This window comes from Hevea brasiliensis, chromosome 11, assembly GCF_030052815.1.
Source record: "Hevea brasiliensis isolate MT/VB/25A 57/8 chromosome 11, ASM3005281v1, whole genome shotgun sequence".
In the NCBI taxonomy this organism is placed as follows: Eukaryota; Viridiplantae; Streptophyta; class Magnoliopsida; order Malpighiales; family Euphorbiaceae; genus Hevea; species Hevea brasiliensis.
Genome location: NC_079503.1, coordinates 3,665,499 through 3,683,318, shown reverse-complemented (window position 1 = coordinate 3,683,318; position 17,820 = coordinate 3,665,499). Strand labels below are relative to the sequence as shown.

Sequence of the window (17,820 nt, the reverse complement as noted above, 5' to 3'; positions counted from 1 at the left end):
AGAGTTGGGGCCTCTTCCTTAATGGGCTTATGGACAGCCTGACCCATTAAAGGTTTGCCAAATCACTTGACCCAATTCATTTGTATATTGCCGATTACTAAACTTATTATTTGATATCATTATTTAATCTGCCAATAAGCTTAATAATTGATTAATGCTAATTCAGATTCAGATACAAATAAATAATCCAACAATCTCCCACTTGGATAGCGATAATTAATTTATTCAACTAAAAGAACAGATTAATAAAATACAAAACAATATCCAATAATAAGTAAGCGATTTAACCTATAAAATCTAGTTAATGAAATGACAAACAAAATAACATTGAATCCGATAGAGAAAACAATATTATATATATATATGTGCCAATAAAATCTCAAAAACAAAAACTGAATTTAAATGGAATATGTGACAAGATATGTCTAAAAACAATGGTCTAAGCATTCCATAAAAATGCTAACCTAAATGTAACATAAAACAGACTCCCACTAAACCAAAACATCATCAAAAGTTTTCACTATACCCATATGCGCAACATACTCATAAGCTTTGGTTAACGGATTCGCAATCATTCGGTCCGTAGTAATATATTCAATCAGAATCTGTGATTCACGAATCTTCTCTTGAATAAACAGGAATTAGACATTAAAATATTTAGTTCGACTAGAATTCCTGTGATTTTGAGAGAAGCAAACAGCAGGAGTATTATCGCAATAAATGGTTAAGGGCCTTGAGATGCTCTCAACAACAAGCATACTAGAAATCAATTTTTTTAAGCAAATAGCTTGACAAGTAGCCTCATAACAAGCAACATATTCTACTTCCATAGTGGAGGTAGCGGTAAGTGTATGTTTGGCACTTTTCCAAGAAACAGCTCCTCCATACATCATGAAAATGTAACCAGAAATAGATTTTCTATCATCTACACAGCCTGCAAAGTCAGAATCAGAGTACCCAATGACTTCCAGATTGTCAAATCTTTTGTAAGTCAACATATAATTCTTAGTACCCTGCAAATATCTTATAACTTTCTTTGCAGTTTTTCAGTGACTCCATCCAGGATTACTCAAGTATCTACCAAGGACACTAATAGCAAATGCTATATCAGGACGAGTGCATACTTGAGCATACATTAAGATCCCAACTGTAGAACTATTGGAATCTTTTTCATTTCAGTCCTTTCCTTGTCACGGTGCAATAGAAGATGAATAAGTGTGCATATTAGATCTCTTGAGAACTCGATCAATACAAATTCCTTGAGACAAACCCAATATGCCTCGAGACCTGTCACGGTGAATGTGAATACCCAGAACATAAATGGCCTCACCAAGATCATTCATATCAAAGTGACTAGAAAGCATGCATTTTGTCTCGTTCAAGAGATTGATGATATTACTGACAAGAAGAATGTCATCAACATACAACACTAGAATAATGAAATGGCTCCCACTTACCTTCTGAAAGATGCATTCATCTGAAGTATTCTCCTAAAAAACAAGAGAAGTCAAGACTTGATCAAACTTCAGATACCATTGTCTATAAGCCTGTTTCAACCCGTAAATGGATCTTTTCAACTTGCACACTAAGTGTTCTTTACCAACTTCTATGAAACCATTAGGTTGAACCATATACACATCTTCATACAAGTCTCCCTTTAAGAAAGCTATTTTAACATCCATTTGGTGGAGTTCTAAGTCATAATGAGCAACTAAAGCCATAACCACATGAAAGTCATCTTTAGTAGACACTGGGGAAAAAGGTCGACTCGGGCTCTGCTCGTTGCTCTGATGATTCATGAAATAGAAAGGTATAAGGCCAGACTAGTAGCAAAATGTTATAATCAGAGGGAAGGTATAGATTATACAAAAACTTTCTCCCGAATCAAGATCAAAAGACTTGAGCTTGTTGAAATAACTTATAAGTGTCATGATGTGTTCCCGTACACTACTGACACTATCATATTGGGTCATGTGATTGGACAAGCCTGTAACAAGCTAGACTGTCCATAAGCCTACTACTAAGAAAGAGGCCTCAACTCTCGGTTATATATATATATATATATATATATATATATATATATATATATATATATATATATATATATATATATATATATATATATATATATACTGACCTATTACAGGGCTGACCTATTATAGACTTACTCAATCACATGACCCAATTTATTTAAATATTGTCAATTACTAAATTTATTATTTGATATCATTATTTAATTTGATTAATACTAATCCGCTCTAGATACAAAATAAATAATCCAACAGCAAACTGTTTCTTTGCTCAACCAGGTGGCTTTCCAGTTTCAATTCTCTCTATTTCTTTTTTTTTTTTTTAGTGTATTTCTCTTATTTGGAGGTTGTGATGCTAAGTTGCATCTGTGAAATTTGGGCTTTGTTTCAGGCGTGTTTGGATTGTGAATTCTTTTACGTGGTGAATCATGGAATAAGCCAAGAATTCATGGGCCAGGTTTTCTCGGAGAGTAAGAGGTTTTTTGAGCTTCCATTAGCTGAAAAAATGAAGGTTTTTAGGAACGAGAAGCATCGAGGCTACACTCCTGTCCTCGACGAGCTTTCGGATCCCGGTAGTCAAGTACATGGTTCGTTACTTAATGAATCTCACCTGAGAGTATCTATTATTTGCTATTTGTTATATTTTTGCTTTAATAGAGTTTATTTTTTTAATTTGAATATTTTTTTATTTAAAATGGAAGTAATTATTATTACAACAATAATTAAACTTTAATCACAAATTAGCTGGAGATTACAAGGAGGGCTACTATATTGGAGTTGAAGTGCCTGAAGATGATCCTCAAGCAGAGAAGCCATTTTATGGGCCAAATGTTTGGCCAGCAGCCGGTAATTGAACTTTATTAGAGTGGAGAAGCTTATTTTGAATTTGATGATTGATTTTTGAACACTTAATGCTCGTTATTCATGCCCTTTTAAGAAAAAAAAAAATTATGATGTGTGTTAGATGTTTTGTCTGGTTGGAGGCAAACCATGGAGAGGTTTCATAAAGAGGCATTGTAAGCTTTCGCGAACTTAATATGATTTGTAGAATACATAAACCTGTTTAATAAAGGATAGCTTGTTTTATTTCATTGCCCTTTTAAATTTTAATATTTTCTTCATACAGAGAGGTTGCAAGAGCAGTTGCAAGGATCATAGCAGTTGGGCTTGATCTGGAAGCTGATTTTTTTGATAGGCCTGAAATGCTTGGCCAGCCAATTGCAATCCTGCGCTTGCTACGCTATGGAGGTGGAATTTTAATTTGTAGTCGTGCAATTTCATTCTGGACTTTGTGCCATTTTCTAGTCAATAAAACTTATACTTCCTCATTTGTTTTTATTTCCTTCTCATTTTGTGTTCAGCTCAGATTTCTGATCCCTAAGCCTAAAGGGAATATTTGGAGCCGGAGCTCACTCTGACAATGGTTTGATTACCCTTTTAGCCATAGATGAAGTCTTCGGCCTCCAAGTAAAAATATTGGCAATAATTTTTTTGTTATATAAATTAAAGTTTATTTGCCTTTTTCATTCACAGTTTGATTGGTCCTTGCAATTTTTGTCATCTTCTTGCGGATATTCAAGGATAAGAATGCTCAACCTCAAGTTTGGGAATACGTAGCGCCATTAAAAGGGTGAGACAGTTAGAGATTGAGATTTTCTACATCTATTTAAGTTGTGTGATGTACATTATTCTTTTATTTCTGCATCTGTATGCCAAGGAAAACTGGGTCTCATGCTATTGAAATGTTAATTTGTTCAAGAACGATTTAATGGAAATCAGAGCATTCTCTGTCGCAAGAATTTAGAAGAAAATTGATACAGAACTCTAGGTGCTTACACCTAAACCACTTTAATTCGACCAAGAACTAAATACTCCTGTAGAGGTTACAACCTTATATGAAGAAATAAACAGAAAATTACTGAACAATCCTCATAAAATATAAAAATACTGGGAGACCCTACACAAATATAAAATTACTGGAGGGAGGATAATAATTTTGAAGAACTCTTCTCCAAGATGGGCTTGGGTCACGATTAGGACATGGGCTGAATCTATAGTGAGGAATATAAACTACATAAGAAATCCTTGATTCAGTGCTATGCAGGAATATGAGCCTTCAATCTTCAGTTTTAATGTATTTTCGATTGTTTTTAGGAATGAACTTTAACTTAGGAAGCCTATTACACCACTTGACATAAGGGGAAGGAAAGAACACAATTACCCAGCACTAACTTAATGCCACTACAAACTGTTCATTATTCAGCTGTACTCTCTGTTAGCATGCTGTGAAGTTGCATGGTGTAAGGAATAGCAGCAGATTGTATTGCTGCATGGATGATATAACGAAGGAAGACTTTCTTAATTCAGGAGAAGTGACATTTTCTTGTTGGTTCATCTTGAAAACAGAGCATTTATAGTGAGTCTTGGTGATATGCTGGAGCGCTGGAGCAACTGTATTTTCAGGTTCTTATCTATTTATTGTATATAATTTGAATTCATTTCATGCCAAAATAAAACATCAAAGCTGGATTATAGGAGATGTTTCGCACATTTGGCATTTGAGAAGGAAAATAATTCTTCATTAATTATGGAGCCTAGTAGAAGACTTGAACATATGCCAATGGGAATACAAGCCTAATTCATTTGTTATTTTTCATATGCACCTCCTCATCACTCTGTGAAAATGAACTCGTGGGTTTCTTTTCTCAATGTAACCTTTGTTTATGGTTTGTAATGGTATACAGGTCCACACTGCATAGAGTTGTAGGGAATGGTCAAGAGGGATATTCTGTGGGTGCGCTATATGGTTTTCTTTTCATTTTAAGCTCAAAAGTTCTATAATTGCAAGCCTTTTATTTTCTATGATAGCAATTTCAATGTTTCTGTACTGTTATTATATTTTCATGGTTGATCCCTCAAACAAACTCCTTCTGATTTGATTACTATTTTGGTATTTAACCATTTTTGTTTTGTGAACACTTGGAGTGCAGTGGTACAAAAACAGTAAGTTAAAATTTTAGTTGTTTCGAAATTTTATCTAGTTGGGTCTCTGTTATGCATGTGAAATAATGGCTTAGGATGCTTTGTTCTGGGCATTAGGATGGTAAACTGATCAACTTGTGTTTTCCAAAATTTCCTCTCTTTCATAAAAATAGAAGGATTTCTCTCTTATTTAAGTGTTGAAGAACATTTGTGTCTTAATTGCCAAGAAAAATATCCATGAGATAATTTTCTTGGTTAGTATGTTCTATATTCCTTTATTGTGAATAATATCTTAGAGAAAGTTCTGTATTTTCTCACATACTTCCATGACAGAAAGCATATTTCGTGGAACCTAGTCATGATTGTCTTGTTGAATGCTTGCCCACCTGCAAGTCAGAAAAAAAATCCTCCCAAGTAAGAAGAAACCACAATCTATTGTTAACTCTACTGAAATTATTGATGCTGCAACTACTCATCGTTGTATATTGCATCTAGATGAGTTAATTTTATATATAAGTGTAATTTTCATTACAATTTTATATGAACTATTCTAATGAACTGTTGCATGTGTTCCTTTCATCAGGTTTCCTCCAATCAAATGTGGGACTTACCGCAGTCAACGCTGCAAGGATACTCGTGCGGATTTAAATGGATAACAAAAACCTCAAACTTGAGCACGCCAAAGAATTAAGATTTGCAAGGCATATCCTTCTGAAGATTAGTGGTGATAATTGATAAAGCTCTCCACAAATGAGGAGTTGATAATCATAGGGTGCAGTTTCCTTGAATGTTCTGTTGTATCTATATAATCTATATTTATCTATATATTTATATGTCCATATAAATATGATAAAGCTAGTCTCTAAAATAAGTTTACCAAAAGTTGACAAGTGGCCCACTATTAGATTTTTGACTTTTTGATTTCTTAATATTTAGCATAAAAATTTAAATAAAATTAATATATATCTATATTTTATTAATTATAATTTAAAAAAATTATCATTAATATATATATATATATATATATATATATCACTAACCTTATTATTATTACTAATTAATATTACTTTTTAATTTCTTAATACTTAACATATAAATTTGATTAAAATTAATATATATTTATATTTACGAATTATAATTAAAAAAATTCACCATTAAAAATAATTAATTTTTAATAAATAGGTTCACCAAATGTTGACAAGTGGCCTACTATTAGATTTTTCCATTTATCAATTATATCCTTATTATTACCACTATTTAATGTATGACCTTTTGGTTTCCTTATACTAAATATTTTTATTTATTTTTATCACTAATAATAACTAATATGTATATATTAAATAAAATTTATTAGTCTTATTATTACTATTAATTAATGAGGCATTTTGATTTCTTAATATTTAACATAAAAATTTAAAATATATATATATTTTATCAATTATAATTGGAAAAAATTTATCATTAATAATAATTAATTTTTGTATGTATATACATTTTTGTCTAAAAAATTAATGAGTTTATATATAAAATCATTAACCTTGTTATTATGCGACTTTGTAATTTTTTAATATTTAACATATAAATTTGATTAAAATTAATGAATTATAATTGAAAAAAAATCATCATTAACAATAATTAATTTCTAATATGTATATAATCAATTAAATAAAATTCAGTAATAATAATAATAATAATAATAATAATAATAATAATAATAATAAATATGCATTTTTTTCTCATTAATGATGATTAATATGTGTATATTAAATAGTTTATTAGTCTTATTAATACTATTAATTAATACGTGAATTTTAATTTATTAATATAAAATTTAAATAGAATTTATATATAATTTAAATGCATCTTATTTTTATTTTTTTAGCAATATTTTATCATTAATTATTGAATATTAATATGTATATATTAAATAAAATTTATTGCCTTACTAAATTTATGTTCATATTATTATCACTAATCACTTATTAATGTAGCTTTTCGTTTTTTTAGTTCTTAACATAGCATCTATATAAATCTATATCTATATAAATATTACAAGACTTAAGTTATGAAATAATGCCACAACATAAAACTGAATTATAATAGAAAGATAAATAGACTAATGACAAGTAAAATAAAAAAAAAATAATTAATAAACATAACAATGGCATATAAAAAGTCAAAGTTACAAAATAAATACTATGAAAATTATTATTGATACTACTAAATTTTAGTAGCAAAAAAATTCTATATAAATTTAATATCACTATAAAATCATTAGATCTTGAAAGGTTATAATAAAAAAGTATATGAAGATAGTGAACAAGAGTTTTTACAACTATTGATAATGTATATTCTTAAAATTTAACTTTTTTTTTACATTTTTTAAAATTAAATATCATATATAGTTTTATTATTTATTTTATTAATATTTTCATCTTTTTATTTTGGATCATTTCACCTCCATTAAAATTAACTGAAATCATAATCACATCATTGAGCTTCTCCAATATCATTTAGTTAAAATTTACTAGTCTTTTTCATGTTTTGGATATTAAATAGACTTGGTTTTTACAGAAATAAATGGCGCAAAAATATTCACACGATTGATTCCAACTTAGTTTGAAAGCAAGTCATTGTTGTTGTTACGGGTCTTTTCATCTTATTATTGGTCATACCTGATGCAACACGGGTAAGATTGCAATCTTACATTTGCTAGTGTGGTGACTTGCTAATCATGGGAAAACCATTTGGTCGTCCACCCCCTCCCCCATTTCTTTAGAACTACGTTTTTTCTTTAGTTTTTCTTGGGTTTTCTTTTTGTTATTTTCCTATTAGTCTCGAGTTTTTTGGAGGTGTAGTAACCTTGTGTGGATGGGGGTTTGTTGGGCCTCATGGTATCGTGATGCTTTTGAGATTTATGTTCTGCTTATATGCAGGTTCAGTGTATGGTTTCCAAGGGTCCTTCCTGCTTCACTGGCATCTCAATGATAGCTCCGGTGCCAATCAACTGGTTACTTGGTTCTACTCTCTTTGGCTAATGAGAGTGAGACGCCTGAGCACTGCCAAGCTATTCCCAATTCTGTCGACATTTGCATGGTCCTAGCTTATCAGTTCGTTTTGTACTTGCTCCTCCAGTCGTCTATGCTTAATGTTAATAGTGTTTGAGGAATTCTTTGGTTTTACGCTGGTTGTTTAGCCTGCATGCGCTTCGTTTGGCTAAGTTTCCTCTTCTACTTTCCCATTGTGTTTGTCCTGTGGCATCAATACGCTTAGAGCATCAGCGCTGGTGATGGGTTTCCTTCTTTGTTTGACGGGTTGTTGGATCGAGTTTGTTACCTGAATGTTTTAGGTTTTCTTTTGAGGTTTAAGAGTTGGATATTTTAGTTTGAGTATAGGCTTGTAGTTTAGTAGGCCTTTTATGAGCTTCAGACAGTGTAAATTTGTTGCTATCAATGAATATTTGATAGTTCTGATTAAAAAAAGAACAATTCTATTCAGTAATCCAATGAACTTGCTGACAAGAAGTCTAATTTATTATTCATATCAAAATTCTTATTTTGTTTAGAGATACAACTTCTTAAGCACATAGACTAAAAATTGCAACTTCACATCAAAGGAAAACACAAAATTACAACACACAGCGGGCGATGTTGATGATTCATATCAGAATCTTATTTTGCTCAGAGCTAATACATTTTACATGTGGCTTCACACCAAGAAAACCTCAAAATTAACGATAACTTCTATAGACAGGACTGTACATGCAACTCTCAGCATACTTCACAAGGTTCTCTGGACGAGGGAGACGTGTAGCCAGCCCTATAAAAAGGATAAGAAGATAAAAATATTCAGAATTTGCCAAGTCAAAAAAACCATCACAAGAAGAGCCTCACTTACCAAGTTCATATGCCTTAGCAGCTACATTAGCAGCAATATGTGCTGAAATTTTTCTGATGTTAGAGAAGGGTGGGTAAGTCAGTCCATTGGCATAGTTCTCCTCTGAAACTTGTCCAGCCAAGGCTTCCGCTGTTACAGGATGCACACAACATAAATGTGTAAGTTAATTTTTCAACAGTTATAGAAGATCTAAAGCCTACATGCCCCTATTTTGAACCTTAACATCATAGCAGTTCAGAAAATCATCCCAAAAATGTAATTTTGGAAATTTGTGATTAGTTCTGCTGTCGACAGAAACTTACAAGATTTATTTTAGTTATTTTATTCCCTTCAAAGTCAACTACCTATCTATGATTAAGCTTAATGTCATATCATAGAATCATCAAAAAACACAATTACAAAAATTCATGGTTCAATTCTACTGGTGACAGAGAGTCAGAGACTTAAGTTTTATCTTAGTTATGTCAATCTCTCTCAATCCCTTTGAAGTCGCTTTGGGGGTGGAGTTAATAATTATTATTCTTCATAGGTGTTAAACTTACAGGCTGCCAGAAGCATATCATCATGAACACGGATTGCTCCAGAGATGACCAAACCCAAGCCAAATCCAGGGAAAATATATGCATTATTGGCCTGAGTTGACAAGGAAAGCACAAATCTCAAAAACCTCAATCATTGACATTCAACTCAAATACCAAATAATACTAAATAATCACATATATAACCTGGCCAGAAACGTAAACTTTGCCCTCATATTCAACAGGATCAAATGGACTTCCACTAGCGAAAATTGCCTTGCCCTTCAATTTAAAATAAAGCAAAAAGCACAGATTAAGAGTTAGGTCTACTTGCAAAACAGGGTATTTAAACAAACTTAAGACATTTGAACCCTTGCACAGCTGCTTCCACAGCTAAATCATAAAGTACGACAAGAAGACAACAATTAGTTTTACCTTGGTCCAAGTATAAGCCTCTTCGGCTGTACACTCTGATTGTGATGTTGGGTTGGAGAGAGCCAAGATAAGAGGTTTCTGCACATCAGTGACATAATAGTCAGTTTTCCCCTGGTCGATTTAGGGTTATTGAATGCAATTATTAGAGTAAATTCCACAACACAGAGAAAGAAAGAGAGAGGGAACCTCATTTAGGGAAGCCATGGCTTCAACCACTTCCTTTGTAAATGTTCTTCCCACTCCAGATGATCCAATCAAAACTGTTGGTTTGATTGCCTAAGCAAGCAAATAAATATAATGAGAGACTAACGAACAGTAGAAAAACAATTTCAAATCAAACACACACATTTTACACACCTTGACAGCATCTAAGAGATTATTAACAGGTTCATGCTCATGAGCCCAGGGCTGCTTGAAGTGTTGAAGTGAATCCTTTCGAGAGCTAACAATCAATCCCTGTCAGAAAATCATGCACAGTTTAAGGACACGAATTAAAACAACTAAACAATTCTCAACCCAAGACTTAAATATTTTGCAAGGTATCTTGATTAAGATTTCCACTTCAGTATTACCTTTGAATCCACCAACCAGATCTTCTTGCGAGTCTCTTCTACAGGAGCATTGCTCTAAGAAAGAGAGATGAATTAGAGAAATAAGAAAGAGAGATGAATTAGAGAAATAAACATCATTTCATATCCCCATTAGATTCTAAGAATAATCAAAGATGACATGAACATGATGATAATACATACCCGTTTTGACATCTCGAGAGCTATAAGCTCTGCTATTCCAGTTCCAGCCTGCAAAATCAAAAAGTTAATATTACCTAAAATATTAGAAGGGAATGGAAGGACATAAATCTTTCAAATATTGATCACATCACCAAAAATGAGACACATAATTTATAATGGAAAAAGGAGAATAAAGTAATTTAAAACATTAACCAAAGGCTATATTTCCACAGTTGACATTCCAAGACCAAATTGAACCACTCATTTATTAATATCCCCATACATTTAGGACAGAAAACAATGAGTTTAAATGGCAAATCTTACTTCCCCAGCACCAAGGAACAAGAAAGTGTGATCAGCCAGGGAACCACCAAGCAACTTCAATGCTGCAATAACCCCTGCGAGAACAACAGATGCCGTCCCCTGTGACAAAAGGATAAGTAATACATCAGAGATGAATATAAACTTCTCTCCGGTCATGGTTAACAATTGCATAATCTCATACCTGTATATCATCATTGAAGACTAGATGAGTTGTACCATACTTTGCAAGCAGCTCAAAAGCATTGTGGTTAGCAAAATCTTCAAACTGCACAATTCAGCATAAAAAACAGGTGAGGAACCTCATATTTTGAGAAACTTATAATAAACTCATGTACTCTTAATTTGTTGCTAACCTGTATTAGGACTTTTTCTCCATAGTTCTGCTTTACAGCAGTCATGAATTCATGTAGAAGTTCAGCGTATTCCTGAGAATAAATTTGTGAAAATAAAGGAATTTAGGCAATCTGCAAGTACAAAACAGCTAAACTTAATCAAGCTGCAAAAGTGTGTAACCTGGCCAGTTGCCCTTCTTTGTCTGAGTCCAATGTAGAATTCATCCTTGAGCAATTTCTCATTGTTTGTACCCACATCAATGGTGATAGGCAAACACTAAAAGAGCAAGCAAGAAATATTCTTAATCAGAAAGGATAAGGACATGATGGCATCAATAATCAGGGTTCAGGGATTTAACTTTGAAGTTAAAACTCTGTTATCCAACACAGTCATGCTATGTTATTCTGGAAATATAAAATTATAAATTTAATGATAATCAAGGAAGCACCATTCTGAAAGTAAGCACTCTGTGCAAGAAGTGATAGAATTAATCAAGGAGAGCAATCTTTCTTTACTTTGGGTTTTCAAAACAGAGGCAATTAGAGAGCAATCTTTAATGATCTTAGCATTGCTTACCGCAGAAGGACGGACTCCTCCAAGTGCAGTGTAGAGAGCCAATTTCCCAACAGGAATACCCATTCCCTGTAACATTTTCAAACTTATCATGCACACGACAGTCCAATTTATAGATTCATTGTACTTGTGGAATTCTAATCTGTTATGTTTATGACAGAATTTGTTTACATGTTTACCTGACAGCCAAGATCCCCAAGTCCCAAAATCCGCTCACCATCAGTCACAACAATAACTTGAATACTTCTTTCAGGCCAGTTTTTCAATACATCAAGAATCTTCCCCCTACAAAGCCAACCAATCCATAATAAATAAACTCTAAAGTATGCACATAGATCACAGAATTAAAGAACAAACAAGCATTTTTACTTCTCCTTCAAACTTATGTATAGTCCCTGAGGACGCTTGAAGATGCTTCCATATTTCTGACAAGCTTCACCCACTGTTGGAGTGTATACAATGGGAAGCAATTCTTCAACATTGTCAATGAGAAGCTTGTAAAATAGTCTTTCATTCCTCTCCTGTAAACCCAAGAAAAATTTTAATAAATAACTAGCAAATTATTCCCATATCACAAAGAGATCTAAAACAAGGATTTAAGTAATATAAGTTCTGGGGGGTGTAAAACAGGGTACCTCAAGTTCCATCATGGCCATATATTTTTGAATAGGAAGTTGATATTTTCTTATAGAGTGCATCAACTTCTTCTCCTGAAGTTGTTGGGTTGCAACCACAGGGGGGAGAAGGCCACGCAGGTAGTGGGCATCCCTCTCTTTCTCAGTAAAGGCAAGCCCTTTGTTATGACGCGGATCCCTTAACAACGAGTATCCACTGCATGCACCCACATCAAAAAGTTAGTGATCATATCAGCGAAACAGTGAACACAGGTGAAGCCGAGATCAAGACATAAACTTGGATCTCAGATCAAAAGATGTATCAAAAAGAGTTAAAATACAAGACCAAATTTTGGGAAAATAATTAACACATAAACTCACCCATTGAATAGTGATAAAGCAACTAAATGAAGAAAAAGAATAAAGAAACCTCTTAGAAACTACTTAAATTGATAATAAAATGGTAATACGATAAGTCAAAATCCTAATCAAGACTTCAAATCAATCTTAAAAAGGTAGAGGAAAAAAAAAATTCTGATCAGTTACTTATAACACAAGAATATGCATAAGCACGAAAATCAGTATCAAAAGTAAATTTAAAAAGAAAAGAAAGAATATCCGAGTGTGAAGCAAGTAAGCGACAGTAACCTGGCAACTGAGACAGTCCAAGGAGTGACGAGCTGATCCTCGGTGGCGCAATCCTCGCCGTAAACGTCCTCAACGCCACCACCGACAGTGGACTTGGGATCCATATCGAGGACGGTGGCACCGCCCCTTAAATCCTTCATTGTGCTCTCCATTCTACTGAAGCGTTGACTTAATCCTCTCCAAAGCAATCGTAGCTATCGACCTCAAAATAGTAAGCAAGAAAAAAAGAGGAGAAGAAAAGAGAAATGATGTGTTTGATGGTTTCTTTGGTCCTGTTATATAACAAATCATCGTGCCATCGCTCGCTTCCCAAAAAGGAAAAGTCTCTCCAATTATTAAACTAATAAACATAAAATATAAAGGAAGAATTACAAAAAAAGTATGATGTGTTTCACTTATTTTCACTTTACATCATGTAATTTATTTTATGATAAAATAGTATCAAGATATTTTTGTTCGTTAGCGAATCAAGACTTTTCGTTATTCTTTATTAATCGCATATTGAATTAAAATAATAATATTATATTATTTTAAAATACTTTTTAATAATTAAAAATTGAAAAGAAATTTAAAAAAAAATAGCATGCACCTCCTCCTCCTCCCATCATCACAGGCACCCGCTCTCCTCATCTTTAAAGGTAAAATCTAAAATTTTAAACTAAAATGAAATTAAATTAAAGCTTTAAAGTGAAATTATACTAAAATTTTAGTTTATTGATAGATAACTTTCTTTTTATCAAGAAGCTAAGCAAAAACCTTAAAAACTATATATATTTTGTTTCTTACTGGTAGTGGTGATGAAGAGAGTCCAAAATGATGGCTTGAGTCATCGAGTAAACCACCTTGATTTTTTTTGTTTCTTACTTTAACCTTTAATGACCCTTGATTTTCCAAGCTTATCATCATTGCAAATCTATCATATCTGGGGCTAAGAGGCTCATTTTCAAAACCAAATTCATCATCACTACAAGTGAACACGTTATCTTTTTATCTTGATCTATTGTGCTCCTTGTAAATCATGTAGGCTTTAGGTTCAAGTTTTTTCTTGTACTTAATAGAACTTCTACTAATTTTATGGAATAATGAATTAACAAAAAAAAAGAGAACAACTAAGAAAGAACATAAGAATCAACATGATCATTTGAAAGTGAATCAACAATGGTTCATTTATTTGGTTTGAGAATCTCATCTATTTGAGATTTGGACAAAGATCGGAGGCCCATCCCTCCAAGATCAGTAAAGAAGCTTAGCTCAGAAAAGGATACTTCAAGCCTATTTTCACAGCCTTCAAATCCAATAGCAAAGATAAGCAAGGCCATCTTACCTCAAAGGAATAAATAAGAATTCTAGAGGATGAAAATGAGGGATCGAGCGAAGTATAAAAGAAATGTAGGCTACAGGCAATAGAAATATAAGAAAGAGCTACAAGGGTCAATACTTAGAAGATCTCAAGGTGGCTTTTTCACACATTTAAAGTAAGAAGCATATCAAAACTTCTTTATTCCACTGTGGGCCTGAACATCTTAAATGTTGTAATTAAGAAAAGCTTCATAGAATAAGGATTTACTACTGCTAAACTCTTTCTTACCACCTTTGGATTTCATTAAATCATTTAGTCTTTGGAATGTTGTGTTGCAGAGTAACCAAGAGAGTAGCAACCTATGAAATGCTTATAAAGTAACAAAATAAGGACAACAAATCATAGGCACACCAACAATTATGCTTTCCAAAGAGCTCCAAACAGAGACACCTACCAAATGCCTTATGCTGTCCTAAAAGAATGTGTGCATGTGTGTGTATATAGAGAGAGAGAGTGTGTGGTGTTGGATGCCTGGGATAGGGTATTTAGGGAGATGAGATGATTAGACTTTGGATTTACAGTGAGAATGTAGGGAAGGTTTGAGGTAGGAAAAGTAATTAAAAATATTATAATATTACTTTTTTAATCCACATCAGTATACAATTAGCCAAGGATAACAGAAAGTTTTGGTTTGTTAACGGAGTAAAACCTCAAGGTACCATTTTGTCACAAAATAAATCACAGAATCTGAAAAGCAAAATTGGTGAAACCACATGATACTTTTTTATAATTTTCCTAAATATAAATTAATCTTGAGTTTTGTTTTTAATGAGCAACAATTTAGACACTATAATAGAGAAATTTTAAATATAATATTTATATTCGAGAAATGTATATATTTTATTCTATTTATTAGAGTTATAAATATGTATCAAATTTACGGATTTAGTAAATATTTTATCTGAATATGAATTTAAAATAATTTATAAAATAATATTATTTTAAATTACTTTAATAAATAAAATGATAATATATATTCAAATAATTTATAAAATAATATTATTTTAAATTACTTTAATAAATAAAATGATAATATATATAATCTATAATTTATTGGGTAACTTATATCGATCGTTCCTCAATTTAGAGATTTATAATAGTAAGGTATCTCATCTTTAATTTTTAACAGAAACCCAAAAATTTTTAATTTTATTAACTTAAAACTCCCTCATAACCTATTAAAACCTGTTTTTCAATAATTTTTTGCTGACATGGCATTTATTTTATTAAAAAATTATACTTTCTAAATTTGATACTAAAAACTAATTAATAAAAAAAATATATATTTTAAAGTTAATCTCTCTCCACTTTCTCTCTCTCCTCCCTTATTCTCTTTCTCCCCACCGCCGCTCCTTTTTTGGCTACACCCAGCTTCTCCTCTTCTCTAACACAAAAACCCATTACACGTTTCAAATCTCACCCGACACCCTCAACATTGACCACTCTCACCAACTTGTGCCAAGACCAAATATCACCCTTGGCCAACCTTCACAACCTAACTTCTTCTTCAATCTAGCTCGCTACCTCTTTCACCTCACATGTCTCTCACCAACTTACACCCATCCAGTCCCTTCAATACTGATTCAACCAATAGTGATACCAATATGAAATAATCTACGAAACAATAACTTGCTGAGGCTGGAGACATGGCTTGTACATAGGTTGTTTGGGGTATTTAGGCAAGAAATTGGACTTGAGATTAGGAGTGTAAAAATGGCATAAGGAGGAGTAACTTCTTCATTTCTGAGACCCAATCAGAATAGTGTTTTGATATTAAAATCTTGAATTTGCGATTGGGAGAGAGAGGAGGAAAAGTGTAAAGTGAAAGTTTGATTATGTTACAGGATTGCTTTCAGTGCTCTTGGAGGAAGAACTTAACAATGTGATTCTGTGCTTTTAGGCTCTATGTGACGTATGCGAATTGCATTTTGTGCTCTTGGCTTTTTGTCTTTCTTTACCAAGCATGGAGAGATTGAAGAAGAACTTTGAGGGATTTTCTTCATTTGTGCTTAGGATCATTGAGAGTGCCAAGAGGCACTTGAAGAGCCATGCTTGAGGATCATGTTTTGTGTGAAAACAGATTTGTGTGGGTTCATCTTTGAGATAGTTTCTATGAAAGCGAGTTGTCACAGAAGAGGAGGGATGAATGAGAAGAATAAGTGTGAGGGAGAAGGTAGAGAGAAAACAAGAGAGAAAGAATGTAGAGAGAAATTAATTATAAAATAATATTTTTAATTAATTTAAAATTGTTTTAATTAGCATCAATTAAGAAAGAAAATATAATTTTTTTAATAAAATAAATACCACATGAGTAAATATTACTTGAAAAGTAGTTATTACAGATTATAGGAAATTTTATATTAATAAAATTAAAGATTATGAGGTTTTATGTTATGAAATAAAGATGAGATACTTTATTATTATATATTTCTAAGTTTGGATACTATCAGTATAATTTATTCATAATTTATTAATAATTTATATTAAAATTAAATTTAAATCCTTTCTTTCAAATTTTAGCATCCAAACATGGCATTAGATGAGTTCCTGCTATTCAAATTGTGGATTAACTTCTTATTTCTTAACCACTTCACTTTTTTCAATTAGAAAATTTTAGTTAATAAAATTTGACTTTATTAATAAAATAGCTCATATTTAATTGTTTATTTATTTTATATTTAAATAATTATATATTTTACAAATTTTATAATTATAACTATTTAAATATAAAAATATTAAAAACAATTAATAACATAATAATATACTTTTCAAATAGTTAAAAATTTTTAATTATTTATTTTATATTAAAAAGTTTTTGAGAAATGTGAAGACTTAACTGATATTTGGCATTTTAAAATTTCATCCTAATAAATTTAATATCAAATTGTCTCAGGTGACCCTTATTCAATACTTTTTAACTAAAAATATATTTTTTTAGTAGTTAAAAAATTTTATATAAAAATTATTTTTAGTAATATTTTAACAAATAAATAATTATAAAAATTCTTTTGAATTCATTTTCAAGAACAATATTTTAAAAAAGCATTTTAGTTATTACATTAAAAGTTTCAATTTAGATTGAATTAAAATTAAAAATTTGAAGAAAAGACAAAATATCAGTTTTGCATTATAATAATAATAATAATAAGATCTAAATCTACATAATTATTATAAATATTATCGGTCGACAAGAGTGGGCTGGTGGCGTCTCGTCGCTAATGGAATTTTAGATTTTTATTTGGTTGTTGTATAGCTATCAGGCCCAGATTTTAGAGTTGTCTATCCATTCTTTTACGTGGTCCAACCCCCGGTAGTGATAAGACTCTGAGCTGATTGGACCGCAACCCCACAACGATGGATGATTTAAGAATGGAT

The 17,820-nt window shown here is 31.8% G+C and overlaps 2 protein-coding genes across 3 annotated transcripts; one reads left to right on the top strand and one right to left on the bottom strand.

Moving 5' to 3' along the window:
- Nucleotides 1-2,292: 2,292 nt before the first annotated feature.
- LOC110636341 (2-oxoglutarate-Fe(II) type oxidoreductase-like) lies at nt 2,293-5,800 on the top strand. Of its 2 annotated transcripts, none has more exons than XM_058129691.1 (6): nt 2,293-2,617; nt 2,775-2,876; nt 2,995-3,046; nt 3,157-3,278; nt 3,397-5,426; nt 5,596-5,800. In XM_058129691.1, the coding sequence occupies exons 1-5, from the start codon at nt 2,383-2,385 to the stop codon at nt 3,402-3,404; spliced, it is 519 nt and encodes a 172-aa protein (XP_057985674.1). In that variant the 5' UTR covers nt 2,293-2,382; the 3' UTR covers nt 3,405-5,426; nt 5,596-5,800. The 2 variants fall into 2 exon arrangements, with proteins under 2 accessions (XP_057985674.1, XP_057985673.1); XM_058129690.1 differs by having other exon boundaries at nt 2,294-2,617; nt 3,392-5,426.
- A 2,723-nt stretch (nt 5,801-8,523) lies between these two features.
- On the bottom strand, nt 8,524-13,391 carry LOC110636357 (NADP-dependent malic enzyme). Its single transcript, XM_021786017.2, has 18 exons — nt 13,086-13,391; nt 12,459-12,654; nt 12,193-12,344; nt 12,003-12,108; nt 11,827-11,892; nt 11,431-11,526; nt 11,271-11,342; nt 11,099-11,182; nt 10,918-11,016; nt 10,615-10,662; nt 10,435-10,488; nt 10,220-10,318; nt 10,049-10,138; nt 9,863-9,940; nt 9,635-9,709; nt 9,452-9,542; nt 8,910-9,038; nt 8,524-8,831 (listed from the first exon to the last, which is right to left on the bottom strand). Exons 1-18 carry the CDS (start codon nt 13,235-13,237, stop codon nt 8,743-8,745), a joined length of 1,776 nt encoding a protein of 591 aa, XP_021641709.2. The 5' UTR covers nt 13,238-13,391; the 3' UTR covers nt 8,524-8,742.
- Between the last annotated feature and the right edge of the window lie 4,429 nt (nt 13,392-17,820).

Coding starts and splice junctions, on each gene's coding strand:
- LOC110636341 (XM_058129690.1), top strand. CDS start 2,383: ATGCTAAGTTGCATCTGTGAAATTTGGGCTTTGTTTCAGGCGTGTTTG. Junction 2,877..2,994: donor AAATGTTTGGCCAGCAGCCG/GTAATTGAACTT, acceptor GATGTGTGTTAG/ATGTTTTGTCTGGTTGGAGG. Junction 3,047..3,156: donor AGGTTTCATAAAGAGGCATT/GTAAGCTTTCGC, acceptor TTCTTCATACAG/AGAGGTTGCAAGAGCAGTTG.
- LOC110636357 (XM_021786017.2), bottom strand. CDS start 13,237: ATGGAGAGCACAATGAAGGATTTAAGGGGCGGTGCCACCGTCCTCGAT. Junction 11,343..11,430: donor AAAGAAGGGCAACTGGCCAG/GTTACACACTTT, acceptor ATTTATTCTCAG/GAATACGCTGAACTTCTACA. Junction 9,941..10,048: donor CCATGGCTTCCCTAAATGAG/GTTCCCTCTCTC, acceptor ACTGATGTGCAG/AAACCTCTTATCTTGGCTCT.